The sequence below is a fragment of the Cheilinus undulatus genome, linkage group 19 (genome assembly GCF_018320785.1).
Source record: "Cheilinus undulatus linkage group 19, ASM1832078v1, whole genome shotgun sequence".
NCBI lineage: Eukaryota > Metazoa > Chordata > Actinopteri > Labriformes > Labridae > Cheilinus > Cheilinus undulatus.
Genome location: NC_054883.1, coordinates 25,023,457 through 25,039,913, shown reverse-complemented (window position 1 = coordinate 25,039,913; position 16,457 = coordinate 25,023,457). Strand labels below are relative to the sequence as shown.

Here is a 16,457-nt window from a genome sequence, read left to right as displayed (position 1 = left end):
CCCCGATGAACCCAGGGTGATAAAATTACCTTAAGAAACAGAGGGAGGATTCAGACAGACTCACAGAGGCAGAGCATGGAGTCATGGTAATCCAACTCGCTAAAATAATTTCTGAAACTGACTCCTATTTAAGGGTAAAGGTTACAACGCCTTCAGAATATGCGGGAGGGGTGCAGGATTTGACACACCTGTTGCAGGTGCAGGTGGGAGTGGATGGTGCTGGTGGATGGTGTTGGGCAGTTACGGTCAGAAATCCTGCACAAGTTTAATTAATCAAACCCCAAAAATATACATCTTATTACATTTATAGAAATATTTGTAATTAATTAGCATTTCTGATCGCCCCCACCCCCTACAGCATGACAAGGCAGTTTGTGAAGCACAGTTAAAACACTCTCCCCATGCTGGCTAACTGAATAAATTCTCCTGAGTCTCCAGAGACAGTAGGGAAGCATATGCCGGTGCTTCACAGAGCCCTCCATAGACTTATACCTAGGCTGTAAAGGTGATCCAAATACATTATTATGAAGCTGACAAGGCTGCTGGTCACATTATGTGAGCACAGTCACTGAGTCACCTTGGAGTGCTGTCATCACAGCTAATACAGTAGTTATTCATGACATTGAGACTCAAATCTGGTATTTTCAAGCATCAAAGTTTGCAAAAGTCAAAATTTTATACAGCTCTAGAAGGGAGAAGCATGCATAAACACATTTTTAGATCTGCCTCATAAAGGTGTATATAAAAGGTTTGTAACATCAGCACTGCCAGTGTTGTCATTATCTTTATTTGTAGGTCGGTTGTTTGACTCCATTTATGTAAAATTGTAAGGCAAAGACACTTTACGAAGTACTCATTTATGTAAGCACGCACAATTTAAATGACTGCAAACAATTTATCATCCAATAGTCTGTAAATGCAAACACGCACCCACACAAACAACCCAGAGTGATGTTGAGGGCTGCAGTGGTATACAATAGTTTCCAGGTGTTAATACCTGTTATTACGCAGAAGCACTGTCTGTTCAGCTAACCCTCTTTGCATCAGTAAGGCAATGCACAGACACTCAGTATCCTTGTATGTTCTCAACTGTTATGTCTTCTAAACATTACTTCATCTAAATCTCTAGCTAAAGAGTGTCTGCTTTTTACTAATGCTTTGGCTCTAGCTCAGTCATTAATACTTGTCTCATTGGGAGAATTTATACTGTTCCTCTAAAAATCTGGCTTCTATTTTATGAACGCAAATAACATTTGCTTTCATATTGTGGAATGAGAAACAGGTATTGTAGTTTAACTTCTAATTGTTCTAGAACAGGAGACTGTGTTTTTACCTACACACACAAAGGATGCACAACAATCCACCTTCTCCACAGTTTAATCTCAGTGCACTTGCTGAAACATCCAAATAAAGTTTACAAGCAGCTTCCTGTTCATATTACTCCCAAAGCCCACCCATTAAAATCAAGCCAATTAATCTAACCTATTTGCACTCTGTGCCTTGGTTTGCATGGAGACCATGGGAAATGAATGAACTTTGAGTGATGCCTCTAATTATGTATAGTAAGGTGTTAATGATGCTAACTTAGTAAAGACTGAGTACTCCAAATCCTCCAACTACAGTGCCATGAAAAAGTATTTTCCCCCTTTCTGATTCCTGATTTTTTTTTGCATATTTAGCACACTTAAATGTTTTGGATCATAAAACCAATTTTAATATCTCACAAAGACAACCCAAGTAAATACAAAATGCAGTTTCTGAATGATGATTTAAAGGGGAAAAATATCCAAACCTATCTGACCCTATGTGAAAAAGTAATTGTCCCCCCTTGTTAAATCATGAGTTAACTGTGATTAACCACAGTTCCTGGAAAGTTGAGTTCAATTTCACTGGCCACACCCAGGCCTGATTACCCAGCCAGATTTGTTGAATCAAGAAACACTTAAATAGAAGCTGTCAGACAAAGTGAAGTAGGCCACAAGATCTCAAAAAGAAACGATCATACCACCATCCAAAGAAATTCAAGAACAAATGAGAAACAAACTGTTTGAAATCTATCAGTCTGTAAAAGGTAACAAAGCCATTCCCAAGGCTTTGAGACTCTTGCAAACAATGGTCAGAGCCATTATCCACAAATGGAGAAAACTGGGAACAGTGGTAAACCTTCCCAGAAGTAGTTGGCCTACCAAAATTACTCCAAGAGTGCAACGTTGACTCATCCAGGAGATCACAAAAGAACCCAGAGCCCCATCCAAAGACCTGCAGGCCTCACAGGCCTCAGTTAAGGTCAGAGTTCATGACTCAACCATAAGAAAGACACTGGGCAAAAAGGGCACCATGGGAAAGTTCCAATGCCAAAACCACTGCTGACAAAAAAGAACACAAAGACTCGTCTCACATTTGCCAAGAAACATCATGATGATCCCCAAGACATTTTAAGAAATATTCTGTGGACTGACGAGGCAAAAATTGAACTTTTTGGAAGGTGTGCTGCCTGTTACATCTGGCGTAAAAATAACACAGCATCTGATAAAAAGAACATCATGCCAAAAGTCAAACATGGGTGGTGGCAGTGTGATGGTCTGGGGCAGCTTTGCTGCTCCAGTACCTGGAACACTTGCTGTGATTGATGGAACAATGATTTCAGCTCTCTACCAGAAAATCCTGAAGGTGAACATCCTGCCATCAGTTCATGCCCTAATGCTCAAGCGCTGTTATGCAGCAGGACAATGACCCGAAACACACCAGGAAGTCCACCTCTGAATGGCTTAAAAAAAAAAAAAAAAATTAAGGTTTTGGAGTGGCAAAGTCAAAGTTCAGACTTAAATCCAATTGAGATACTGTGGTGTGACCTTAAATGGGCACACCACATACGGCTGAGTCAAAACAATTCTGCAAAGAACAGTGGGCCAAAATTCCTTCACAGCGATGCGAAAGACTCATCACCAGTAATCCCAAACGCTTGATTTTGGTTAATGCTGCCAAGGGTGGCACAACCAGTTATTAGGTTCAGGGGGGCAATTACTTTTTCACATAGGGCTAGATAGGTTTGTATTTTTTCCCTTAATAAATATCAGTCATTTAGAAAACGCATTTTGCATTTACTTGGGTTATCTTTGTGAGATATTAAAATTGGTTTGATGATCCGAAACATTTAACTGTGCTAAATATACAAAAAATCAGGAATCAGAAAGGGGTTAAATATTTTTTTATTGCACTGTATGTGTAAAACGGGAGCAACGTGTCTGTTGTGAACTCTGCTTTAAAGCTTTTCAAACATCTGCAGAAGCTGAATGCTAACAAAAAGCCAGTAAAGTCTAAGGTAAAGACCCCCAGAGCCCCAGTGAAGCTGCTTGATGCCGACACCTACCAAGCAACCAAGGAGGTAACCACAAAAGCTGAGATAAAGAGGCTTGCAGCAGTAGAAATCAGGGTTTCTGCTGATCCTTGAAAAGTCTTAATATAGTCTTAAATCACACATTGTAAATTGAGGCCATTGTTTTATCCTCATAAGCACAGTGTCATCATTTAATAGCCATACCTCATATATTTCTGTATCCACAAATAATAGGAAGCCTGCAGACTATGTGATGGAAAGCTTTTTCCAAGTTTCATTTTTTGTCATGTTGCAGAGCAGCTTCTTCCTCCTCCAGAAAAAAAACAGTGGGCTGTTTGAGGTGCCATGTATTCATGCATTATTAAAGTAGGGCCTCTCAGGGTTATAAATACCCTACAGAAGAGCAGCAACATGCCGGACCCTTCACTCTCAAACGCTCTTCCAGAAAACGGCACTTCAAGAATATACAAAAGGGGTTCATTTTAAATTATACCGGGAAATACACAGAGATTTTAAGATAAAGTGATATTTTTAAATCAAACACAAGGTAATAAAATAAGTTGATAAAGGAGTGTCAATAAGGGCATCAACATCAAGCATTGCTCTTGATTAAAATCATTCATATATCGCCATCCAGCTAAAAAATATCAGAACATTTTTTTATCACTCAGCCCTATCATAAACATAGTAAATTAATGTGCTAATACCTACAAGCAGTTGAACACAGAGTTGCATGTGCAGCACATGCATGCAAACTGCACCGACTTCCATCAAGCTCTTCATGAGAAACAAGCCCTACTGACAACACTGGCCCCATTACACTGACAAGCCCAAAACATCAGAGAGGAGGATGCACACACAAACACAGCCACACTCATGCTCACACAGACAGAGATGGTGAGCAGGGAGGACAGCATGAGAAGAAGGGAGGAGGGAAAAGAGGGCAAGAATAGTGCAATACTAGGGAAAAAGAGGACAAGAATACACAGGCAGAATAAAAACTCCTTTGCCATATCTGTCCATCCATTTCTACACCAGCCTATCTGTACTTCTATCTCTCTGTCCTTGCCTCCTGCATTTCTTATTTATTAACTGAAGGAACAGGAGCTTTCTTTAATACCAGCTCTGAAATGAGTTCTGTTGAGACTATAGGGGGAAATGAATGAATGTGTTTACAGAGACAGATCTCAGACCCCCTTTCACCTTTCTCTTTCTGAAGACACATGAGAAAAACAAACGCACACAAGAAAGGGGAAAGCGAACCTGCATGCAACAACAGCCACTCATTTTAGAGATTCTGGAGATGGCTTTCCAGGACTTTTCCTGAACTTTTTAGGGACGTTTTAGCTGGTATGACAGGAATGTGTCATGTTCATACACCTGCTTCTTTCTGTGGATTCAAAAATAAACCCTGCAGAGCAGTGTTAATCAGAGACTACCTCCAGAATTTGGGAGTGGAGAGGAGGGAATGGCCTGCCAGCAGTCCTCAACCCCACTAAACACTTGTGGGATCAGCTTGGGTGTGCTGTTGGTGCTAGAGTGACCAACACAACCACATTTGCTGACTTGTGACGAATGCTGGTTGAAGGATGGGATGCCATTCCACAGTAGTGTGTGACCAGGCTGGTGACCAGCATGGGGAGGAGGTGCCAGGCTGTTGTGGCTGTATACAAAGAAATAATCCACCAAACACAAATATCCTTACTTTTGTGTTTAGGAATTACAGTACAATAAAATTAGGACAATGTTTTCCAGGATTTCCAGGTCCTCCACGACACTTGGCAACCCTGCATTTTGCAGGTGAAAAACAGAGTGCAGGAATCTCCAAAGATATTCTTACATAGTTTTAGTCTTTCAATCTATAAAACATTTTTCCAAATTCCACACTGTGCCCCCTACCTACAGGAGCCTAGTTTGGGAGTTGCTTTTTTCCCTCCTCCTTCCTCTTTTTCTCCTTTTAAGTGAAGAAGAGAGAAGTGGTGGCACACTAAGTTTGCAGCAGCCCGATGCTCACTCATCAAACGCAATTTCGTTGAAATACTGTACCTGTACTTGTACTGTACTGTGTGTCAATGACAATAAAGGCTATCTATCTATCTATCTATCTATCTATCTATCTATCTATCTATCTATCTATCTATCTATCTATCTATATCATCTGTTATTATTGACTGAAAATATTTGCTCTCTCTCTGTATCCATTATCATTTATCACAAATGGAACATTTACCCCAGACACCAGCAATGTCTCTTAATGAAGCAAAGCAGCTGCTCACTGATTTAGCAGATGTGCAGACGTGTGGGTTTCTATTCGTGGGTGGATGTGCATGCAGATGCACATCATCAATGAAATTTGCAGATGTAAAAATCATTAATGGTTCTCTCCAGTTTGCTGCAAAGTTATTCAGTGGATTTTGTCTTTTTTATCAGTGCACTGCTGAGACTGCTGTGCAACTTTGTGCCTCCCTTTATCCAGGTTTCTGCAGATCTTTGAAAAGTCTAATAGATTCTTAGATTGCAAATTTGAACTTTAAAGCCTTAAAAAGTCTTGAAAAGTCTGTTTTTTTTCCAGTTAGAAGGCACTTTGACTAAGACATGTCCTTATCCAATGTCCTTATCCAATCCTTGGTTCTAGCCAACCTTGCACAACTTTAATAATTTCCCCCCACATATTGTTGCATACATTTTCTGCAGAATTCAGGGAAACCAGAGTTGGATGTTCTAAATTTCTTGGGGATCAGAGGTTATTTAAAGATAAATAACTTCTGATCCAGAAATTGTAGCCACTTACTTTTTCCCTTCTGGAAGCCCTCTACTGTGCCTTTCTAATGGTGCTATCCATGCATTCATAGCTCTTATGATACCCTTTCAAGTGACCCTGGAATGTTGGTGACTTTACAGGCTCTTCAAAGATTAAATTCACACCAGTAACTCTGACAGTGGACGTCTTTTAATCCATTCTTTAATCCATTTTCAATCCTTTCTGCTGTTAGCTTAGCATGCAGTTCACCGTCATTACACTTTAAACCTAGAGGAGATGGCCTAAAAGCTTATAATGGAGAGAAAGACAGACTAGTGGGGCTTTTCCATTATCCAAACAAGGCTATGCTGATTTACTTTTCCATTACCAGTTAAACCACACCAAGATACTCCGAGCCGCACCAAGAAAGAGTCCTGTCAAGCTTCCAAGCTCTCCATAGTGACATCACAGCGATATATCATCACTCAGGGAGGCCTCGCAAACTTGTTTAAGTCACAACCACTGCACCAAACTTTGAAATACCTGCTGGAGTACCAAAACATAAGAAACTATAAAGTAGAAACCAGTCTTCTTCTTCTTTTGGAGGATCAAACAATGCTAACTGAAGTGCACCTCTATTTAACACCACTGACTCAAATCAGCTCTGGACGCACCCTCAAACTGGTGGCTCGGTTGTGGTGGAAAAGCAAATCCCCTGGCTCACTGGGATCTTGTGTCAATTTAAACCAAGTCAAGCCAAGCCATTTTAAGGAATGGAAAAGCCCAAAGAGAGGCTGTGATGTGGCCCTCTGTGTCTCTGCAGACAGGAACTGCTTTGAATGATGGCTATAAAAGAGGACTGTTTATAAAAATCTGAATATTTTGAAGATGTTTTTATCAAAGAATGACAATTTTTTTCACTTTTTGGTCCCCAAGTTATAGCAAAACAAGTTTGTGCGAAAGAAAATGTTAAGTCCTGATTGATATTGACATGATGATACTGTCACACATAAAAATCTGAGTTTTAATTTCAGTTTACTTTCTGTCTTTCGTCTTTATAGCCATAGCTTTTTTAACATTCCAGTGACTTACTGGAGGAAAATTCTTAAAGCCCAGGTTGAATAAAAGGATGCATAGAGCTTGACTGTGCACTACTGGGTTGATGTTTTACAAGCTTTTAAAGACAAATTATTCTGCTTTTTGATAGTGAAATTGTTTAGAATCAGCTTACTAAACATGCTAAAATGCAATATGATAAATATTAGGATATGGCATTTTAAAAGAATAGGGGCATCAAATGTGCAGAAATAATCAAATTAGAGCATTTATGGACAAAAACACTATTTGCTTTGTGCTATTTGGCTTTTTTTAAACAGATCACTAAACCAGAAAATTCAGCTCTGGTCCAGAGTACCAAGAGATCTCGTATGTCTTTAATTTTTTCCTGTTTGCTGTGCAAAAAGTGGTATTAATTTTTCTCAGTTCAGGTCTTACAAAGGTCTTAAAAAGTCTTAAACTTGATTTTTAAAAACATGTAGGAAACCTGCTTTATGTTCCTATTCCTTAAAAATAATAAGCATGCTGAGATTTCTCAGTGTGCTTTTGTCATCTCCTTATTTTGGTCAGTGAGCTCTGAGAAATCTGACTAACCCTGGTGCCGCTGCAATGGATTGCAATAAGAAACAATCTCTGGGTTAAAACACTTGGTAGCATCCTGCCTTGAAATACACTTTTAAACTGATAAAAAAGACTGATCTGCTCTCACATTTAGTCGGCACAGTGAGAGTTAGAGTTGCATGTAGAAGGAGATTTGATATTCTAGATGCATCTAAAAGGGGGCAGAGGAAATGGAGGGTGATGTTAACTTGGTCTGATGGTGAAAATGAGGGATATGCAACCCAAAATCCAGAATATTCTATACATCTTAGTGCAAGCTCCATCTGAAAGGTCTGAATAAATATAAAAGTATGATGCACTCTTACTTATATGCTATAGAGAGGACTTTTTAGAGCAGTAGCCCTCACATTTAAACTCTTCTTATGTTAATAAGAAGTTTCACAAACAGACTTTCAGTTGAACAAATGTGCTTCTTTTGCCATCATAATCACGCGCAGTCTAACATCTGTAAGCAGCAGCGTTTCCTACCTGGTTGTAGCTGTGCACCGCTCCTCCAACCTGCCCGCCGCGCTGCTGAGGAGTTGCTGCGGAGATGCTGTCGCTAAGGGCGAGGGTCTGGTTGCTATGGTAGCTGGCAGAGTACTGGAGCGAAGCCTCAGGGGTGGAGTTGAGCTGCAAGGAACTCTGGGAAAGAAGAGCCGGTCCTACCGATAGACAGAGGAGACAGGATTGGTGCGTGGTCGGGGAGGGGGGGGTTGGAGTTAAGTTTGTGTGTGCGTGTGTGCGTGCACAGGGGAAGTGAGAGAGTGAGCGAGAGAGATTAAGAGTGAGAAAGAGAGAGGGGGCGTGAAGGGGAAAGATTGAGAGGCGAGGAGTGAAATGGGGAAGAGAGAGAGAGAGAGGGAGCAGCAATTTAGAGCAGATAGTGCAGCAGTGCAGCACTCCGTGAGTTGGAGATGGCATACATAATTTATTAGCAGAGGGAAAGAGAGACAGAGGAACAGAGAGAATGGGAGAAGGAGGAGGAGCAGGGAGATGGAGAGGATGGGAGGAGGAGGGCTGAGAAGAAGAAACTTGTAATAGATGGAACACCTAATGACTGGATTTGTTAGCTCCCCCGGCATGTTCATTTCTACCTTGTTCTGTCGACTTAAGGAAAACTTCTCTTGACCCCCTCATTGAGAGGAAATATCACAGTGAAACAAGGATTAAACATTGTTTCCTCTGCTGCTGTTCACTAAGCTTTCTGAGGAAGTGTGATTTACCATCAGACTTCTTTAAAGATACAGTTTTTTCACTGAAAGTCTGCAGTAAACAAGCAATCAACACTTACACTACCTCAAATAGAAACCATTTAAGTTTAAAGCTGTAAAACTTTGAGGTTTAACACTTTATTTTCTGTAATCAGGGGAAATTTTGTGCGTCATTAAATTGTGTTACAAATTTCATTTAAGTATCTAAATGACTGCTTTTTCCCACATGAATTTTAACACTTGTGTCATCATTGACAGCAAACGCCTGTGCAAATGGACTTCACTTAAAAATGAGGCTTCCCCCCTTAATGTCAACATTTGAGTACATTCTCCTTGTATTTTTGGCAAACCTGGAAATATTTGGCATTTTGTAAAACTGTTCATATGAGCAGTTAACTTTACTGTAACTTCCTTCGGTATGTCGCTGTTTTAAATCACATGCTAACATGCTGTAACCAGGACGCTAGGGTGAACGTGATATGGTCATTAAAGGTCACCTATTATGCAAAATACACTCTTTCAGGCTTTTCTGAAGAACATGTACCCCTGGCCTGTCCAAAATCCCCCCAAGAATCAGAAAAATCAATTTCCTCCCCCACTCTCTTTCTCAACCTTTCAGAAAATGTGTGCTGAAAAAAGCTGTTCTCAGATTCATGATGTCATGTGGGGAGTTAGCCCCGCCCCCAGGTTCGGTTGGCTCTCCCCTCTTGGAAAAAATTTTTGTGGCCTCCTCTCCTGATCCTCCTCTTCTCAGATGGCACCTGAGAGGAGGATCAGGAGAGCCACATCCATTAAGCCACATCCATTTCCTGAAAGAGGCGGAGTCAGACAGCTCACTAACACTTAAACCCACAGACACAGAAAAAGCTTGTTCTGAGCAGGGCTGAAACAGAGGGCTTTTTAGACGTGCAAAAATCAAAAACTGGACTGTTTATTTTCAGCAACAAACCTCACAGGTATGTTTTGGGGACCTCTGAGACCAGTATAAACTTGTCTGAAAAGGTTAAAATATGTGACCTTTAAGATAAAGTATTGTCATGATGCAGAAAAAGGAAAGAGACAGAAAAGTAGACAAAAAGCTATAAGCTAGCTTCTTAATATGATTAGATTGATAAGTGCAAAACTAGAGGTGAAAATTTTTATTTTGGGTGTATGCTGGATTCAAAGGGAACATTCACAAATTCATCAACTTCATCAAACACATACATTTATATAAAAAAATAAAACTAGTTATTGTGTTCTGTGCCTGAGCAAACTTGTAGACTCAGAGTCAAGGGTGCACATTATATCTTAGATCTGCTAAAGCTAAGAGATCAGGAGATCTGCGTTCTACTTGACTAGATCTACGTTTGCCTGCCCTCTCTCCTTCTGCTTCAGTTTAGCTGGTGTTGATGGATAAACATGAGATTAAGATTTTATCCTTAAAAAGAGCTCTAACTGGCCCGCATGGAACTGCTTCAGGTTTTTCTAAACCGTCAGGGTGCAACATTTTCAAACTTTTTTGACGATCTCAAGAGAGACAGCATCCTCAGAGACAACAGGTGAGAGGACCTCTGTCAGAACCGTAGTCTTCATACATAACCATGTATTATGGAGAGTGTAGCAGAGGCAGATCTGCTCCTGTTGTTTTCATTGTTACAGCTGATATTATTCTGCTCTCTCAGTGTTTTCTATTAACAAACATCTCTCCACATGAGGGTTAACCTGTCAAGAATCACAAGTTAAACTTCTCAAACCAGAGTTTTTTTTTATACGTAGGAACCAGTGATGTCTACGAGGTCCAAATCTCTGCTATTTAAAATTATTAAGACAGTATAATCAGTGATTTACATGCATGATTTACGTCAAAGATGCATGCAACTCGAAATGATCCTGCGGCTCTCCGTCTCTTCTTCAGAGTGCAGCAGGCTGGTGTGACACTAATGTCATCATGCCTGTAGATAAATCATTTCCCAACCCCTTTAAAATAAAAATCAAAATTAAAATGAAACAAAATTAGGCCACTTCTTCACTGAATGATCATGAACCACAGAAATATATCCCAATTTGGATTATATTTAAATTAACTAATTTTGCCATTAAACAAAGCTGAAGTAACTCTGTCAAGGCATGCTGCATATGAACAGACTACTTGTATAAAACTACAGCTGTAGGAACTCTGCCTGTAGTCCATGTTTATAAAAGAAAATAACTATGTAAAATTGTGCCTGATGAACACTAAAGTAGATTGAAAAACAAAAGATGGAACACAACTAAATCAGAATTTGAATGTTTAAATATTTCATGCATCGAACAACTGGTTGGCTGCTGAAGAAAAACACAAAAATACAGAGTTGATGTTAAAACTCAGTATTGATGCATTAAATGCATTTGCATTTAAGTGCTCAAAATGTTTTTAATCTTGATTAACCGCATGTTTAATTGAAGCATCTTCCTACTGCCACAGGAATGTACAGTAAAATAAGTCAACCACTGCTCCTTAAAGTCTCAGTTCACTTTAAAAAAAACCTCACAGACAACTCAGTGGACGAGTCAAAAGTCATCTGAGTCCTATGATATGAAATTTGTATCATTATAATGATTATTATTATTTGGTCCCCTTGTTTCCTTTTCAATCCTTAACTAGTTAATTTTTGCCAAGTTTATGCCATAATCTTTCATATATATATATATATATATATATATATATATATATAAAGCAGGTCTGTTTTCCAAACAGAAAATCATTTACCCTTAGATTAAGGTAGCAGAAAAATTTTAAATGGCACAATAGAAATTTACATGCAAAATAGTGTAGTATGCATGTAGTAACTTTGCAACTCACCTAGAAGAAAAGAAAAACAAATTTGAAAACCACTTGTGGAATCAGTTGGGGGACATGAGTCTATGATCTGTGTGGACAATGGAGTCCATACTAGAGCAGGGGTTCTCAAACACATTTTGGTCTTCTGTTGTTGTTTTCAATAAAACCAAACTCAAAGTGCTGTCATCATATTTTCTCAGTTTAGCTGGTTTGGGCCTAGCATTGATGAAGTGGACATGCTTAAATACTTAGCCATTGTTGCTAGCTGGACCTGCACACCAATGTGCAGCAATGTGACTGATGCATTAGGAGTGACAGGTTTATGTGATGTCACACAATCATATCTGAGTTTTTATTGGCCCAAAGCCGACTTATGTTGGAGTCGTTGGTTTAGTATGGTTGTTTTATGGCGCTGTGGTCCTTATATGTATTTATTTGATTGTTAATGACATGGCATTACTTTGATAATTTATTTTGTGGAGCCCCTTAGCTGTTGCTAAGAGACCCCCAGTTTGAGAACAACTGTACTGGAGTACACCAGAACCATGTTTAAGACGCCCCCTCCCCCATATTTTCTCATGTTATAACAAAAATCCTGATCATGGCAAAATGAGAAATCAACTTTTCTATTAGTTTCATTCTCACCTCCTCACATCATCACTGCTGCTGCATCAGATTCTAATCCCTCCTCCCTGATCCCTGAGCTTCACACTGATATTGATCCACTGATATTGATTTGTAATACGTGCATTACAGTTATTCCTTCAGATGGCCTGTTAAACTGTGATTGGAGCTATGAGGTGAACCAAAGTGAACTGTTAAAACCACTTAATAGTCAGAGACATGTGTCTGTTTATCTCAACATGTTTATGTGTGTTTATTGCAGAGCAGTTGGGTCCGTGACCTGTTCGCTCAGCTTTGTATGAATATTTCATCAACTTTCTATTCTTACCCACGCTCTTTTTTAAATATATATACAGCGTAGTTATAGCTGCAGAGTAAAAACAAGGACGTCTGTGCTTGTTTTCATACTTCCCCCATTTTTATGGATCATGAACATGTTCTCATAAAGTCTACAATAACTGTCTTCTTCAGAGCATGCAGTCATGTTAGTTTCTTTATTCCCCCCAAAATAGCAAAGGCCCTTATTATTTCTCTCCCATATCTATTTGGCTGCTTTCTCTTTCCATCTCTCTCACTCCGTCTCTCTACTCCCCCAGAATCCTCATCTCCCTGCGAGTCTGTGCGCTGTGAACCAGGATCAACTCTTCTGCTTCTTGCCTTCACAAAAGACTTGTCTTCTCTCATCTCGATTCATCCCTTACTTTTTATGAATTATTAAACAGCACTTTGTGTTACGCAGACTGAGTGGGAGCTTCCAAACTTATCGTGGCTCAGCCTCGGTGTTTGGTACACAGTGTGAGCTGTGTGACGTTTGTTTCAGGGTTAATGCATGTTGTATAAGTGCGTCTGTGTTAGATGATGGGAAAAATATGTTGGCGAATGGAAAATAAGCTCATGTGTGCTAGTGGCAAGTGTTTCTGTTGTTTGTATCCTTGATTCATAGAATGTATATATTAGTAAAGAGCAAAAGCCTAAATATTTGGTGCTCCACCTGCTGACTGACTGTAGTATGGAATGATTTAATCACCCACTATTAACAGATGGGACACAGGCTAAAATAACAGGCATCTGTATTTTTATTTTAAAAACTGAAGCACATATTTTGCTGTTAATTTAACTCACCATATGAATACTCCATGACTCTTCATGGTATCCTATATTATATCGTGAATCTTGAGTTACCCTTTGATTCCCAGCCTTATCTGTTATGATAGTTATCTTACTATCATAATTGGCAGCATGTCTAATTGTCTGTCTGTGTTGATTTGCACATCGCACCATTGCTCCAACTGTCCTTGATCCCTCTCAGAAGACTTCTCGGGTGTACTGGTTCGAAACTGGTGTCATGAAAATTCCAAAATATGTACAGATTTTCTATAAAATCCCCAAATGTTACACAGAGTCATCATTCAGGGACTCCTGCTGTGTTCTATTTACCTGGGGAGTCAGATGTCATAGCTGGGAATGACCTCACACCTGAGTTGCGTTCCACAAGTACATGTATTTGGATGAGATGATATACCTGCTCCATGATCCCCGATCAAAGTCAGCTCTCTTTGAGGAATGTTATCATGCTCATATTAAACAAGATAATACAGGAGATGTGTCACATGTCTCAGTGTAGCCAAACATTGCAATGCTTTTTGCCCCACAAAAAAGTGCATATGCTAAAAATTTGTAAATTAGTCAAAAGGCACAGCTTATATGCCCCCCTTATTGTGTTGTTGGCCTATTACTGCACATAGGCAATAATGCACAGAGACACTGAGCCATGATGCAGTCATTTGGGTGGGAAAAAAAAAAGTTCTGTGCACTTTGGCCTTATTGCATTTAGCATCTAAAGATGAGGATGGCAATAGCCCAGTATAAATAGAGTAAGAATTAGTCTACTGTCAGTGAGAGTTGATGGAAGTGTGCTGCAGTTTTTATGATGCACAAACTTTCCAGAGATCAAGAAACAATTCCACCTCAATATGACTTTAAAATAACCTTTTCTTTGTTCTCATATTAAACAAGAAAATAAAGGAGATGTGTTGCTGTTGGAATCATTTACAGAGAATTTACAGCTTAAATGCTGTTTTGTCAGCTGTAGTCGCTCGTGCTGTGTATACATGTGAACATTGTGCCGAGTTACCTGGTGGTGTAGGTGTGGAAAATGAGAACCCATGCTTAGGATCCCTCCTGCTCAAAACATTCAAGGAAGTTTCTCCGCTCTCTCTTTTAGCCTGCTGACTCTCCATCTGTCTAAGTTCTTCTTCGGTGTACTCCAGTTCATATAAATATCCTCTCTTCTCCACAGTAAACGGCACATCATCATCACTTGAGTTGAAATCGCTCATATTATCTTTGTTTCAGCTTTATGTGGTTTTATTATCTCTGTATAAGTCTGCAGACCCACACAACTGATCAGAAGATAGTGCGCTGTGGAGGGAGACAAAATGCCAAAAGCTGCATTGTAAATCATTGCCTGACACATAGGGGTTTTTGAGAGAAATGAAGTGCTCTGTCCATTTTCAACACAGCGTACAGGCAAGCCAACATATTTTCTTGGCACATTTTTTCATACAACTAATTAAACTGTGGATAAAACATTCCAATTTCTAGCCATTATGTCATGGATCTCTCTGAGCTTGTAATAACCACAAGAGCATCTTTCACAGAAATCACTGGAGGCAAATGCCAGTACTATAGCCAAGCATCTCATATGACCCAACTTCAAAAATCCTGAAATATCCCTTTAAAGCTCAACAAAAAGTGTGTACCCTAAAACTGTACATAAGTCAAACGGCACAGCTTGAATGCCCCTCTAATTGTGTTTTTGGCCTATCACTGAACAAAGGCAGCATGCAGTCCTGTCAATCAAGACAGAATGACCATGTCAGGGTGGCTTTAAATCCTTTTAATAAGAATAAAGAGAAATAAGAAATCTTTGGTCATGATGTTGGTATGCATTATGTTCTCAGCCAAATAATGAGCCTCTATTAACAGAGTCACACTTGCAAACAGTGGTTGTCATGACAACAAGGTTCTTGACTTGCTACTACTTGAAATTCTTAATCCTGAGTTTTTTGTTAACTTCTTTATGGTTGTGTTACAGTTGGGAATAGTGGTTTTAACTGCATGGCAGGTTATCTGTTTGTCACACTTCATCTCTCCAGAATCCAAAATACTCCCAGACAGCAGAGATGCTGTGTTTTTCTTTTTAAGAATTTCAGTCATCCTTTGCACTGATTTCATCACACATTTTCATATCACATCGAAGATAATGATGGATAACACAGTCAACCTTCAGCCCTAGTCAGCACCCACTTACTGTGGAGAACACTGGCTTCACTTTATACCTTGGAAGGAGATGGAGGAGTACTCGTCCATGTTAGTATAGAGTCAGTGATTATGTGCTTATGTAGATGAGTGACAGGGGGTTAGGAAAACACTGCTAGTGTTTGAAAAAAGAGATATGAAAAACATGTAAATCTGTAAAATGTTTGCACACTAAAGTTTACCCTTAATCCAAAGTTTCCCACTGATATCTCTGAGAAGCAAACTTTAAAACTAAAACTTTTGTAGTTATTTTGTGTCTCTCCGAACACTTCTTCATGTGTAGAGATGTTTGTGCATCTCTGTTGTGACACCCTACCAACCACAGTATCAGCTGAAAGCAAAAAGCCTCAGTGTTGTATGCCACCTTTCACTGAAGACAGCAACATGTCACCATTCAATGTATTTACCGCTAAGCTATTTGCAGCTCCACTATTTGGAGGGAAATACACAAACACACATAAACAGAGGAAGCTATGTGGAATTTATCTGCACCCACACATTGTGAAGCTTTCAACACAAGCCCATTTACAAAATAGAAAAAACAGCTGTGTACGGAGCTCCCACAATAAGAGTCCACAAAAAGGAGAGAGGCTTCTTTCGGACTCAGATAGAGAGGGAATGACGGGGGAACAAGGCCCTTTCCTACCATGAGGATAAAGATCAAGTCATCTGATATGTCTCCAAACATGAAACACCTTTTTACTGAAGAAGAACAGAAAACCGAAGTTAAATATTCTAAAGTTGGCTCGCTGGTACTGTCCA

The 16,457-nt window shown here is 39.6% G+C and overlaps 1 protein-coding gene across 1 annotated transcript in view; it reads right to left on the bottom strand.

Moving 5' to 3' along the window:
• Window positions 1–16,457, bottom strand: part of ctnnd2a (catenin (cadherin-associated protein), delta 2a) — a 395,533-nt gene that overhangs the window by 220,762 nt on the left and 158,314 nt on the right. The window contains exon 6 of the mRNA XM_041814718.1: window positions 8,223–8,398. Coding sequence (XP_041670652.1) covers window positions 8,223–8,398 — 176 coding nt within the window. The remainder of the gene's footprint in view (window positions 1–8,222; window positions 8,399–16,457) is intronic.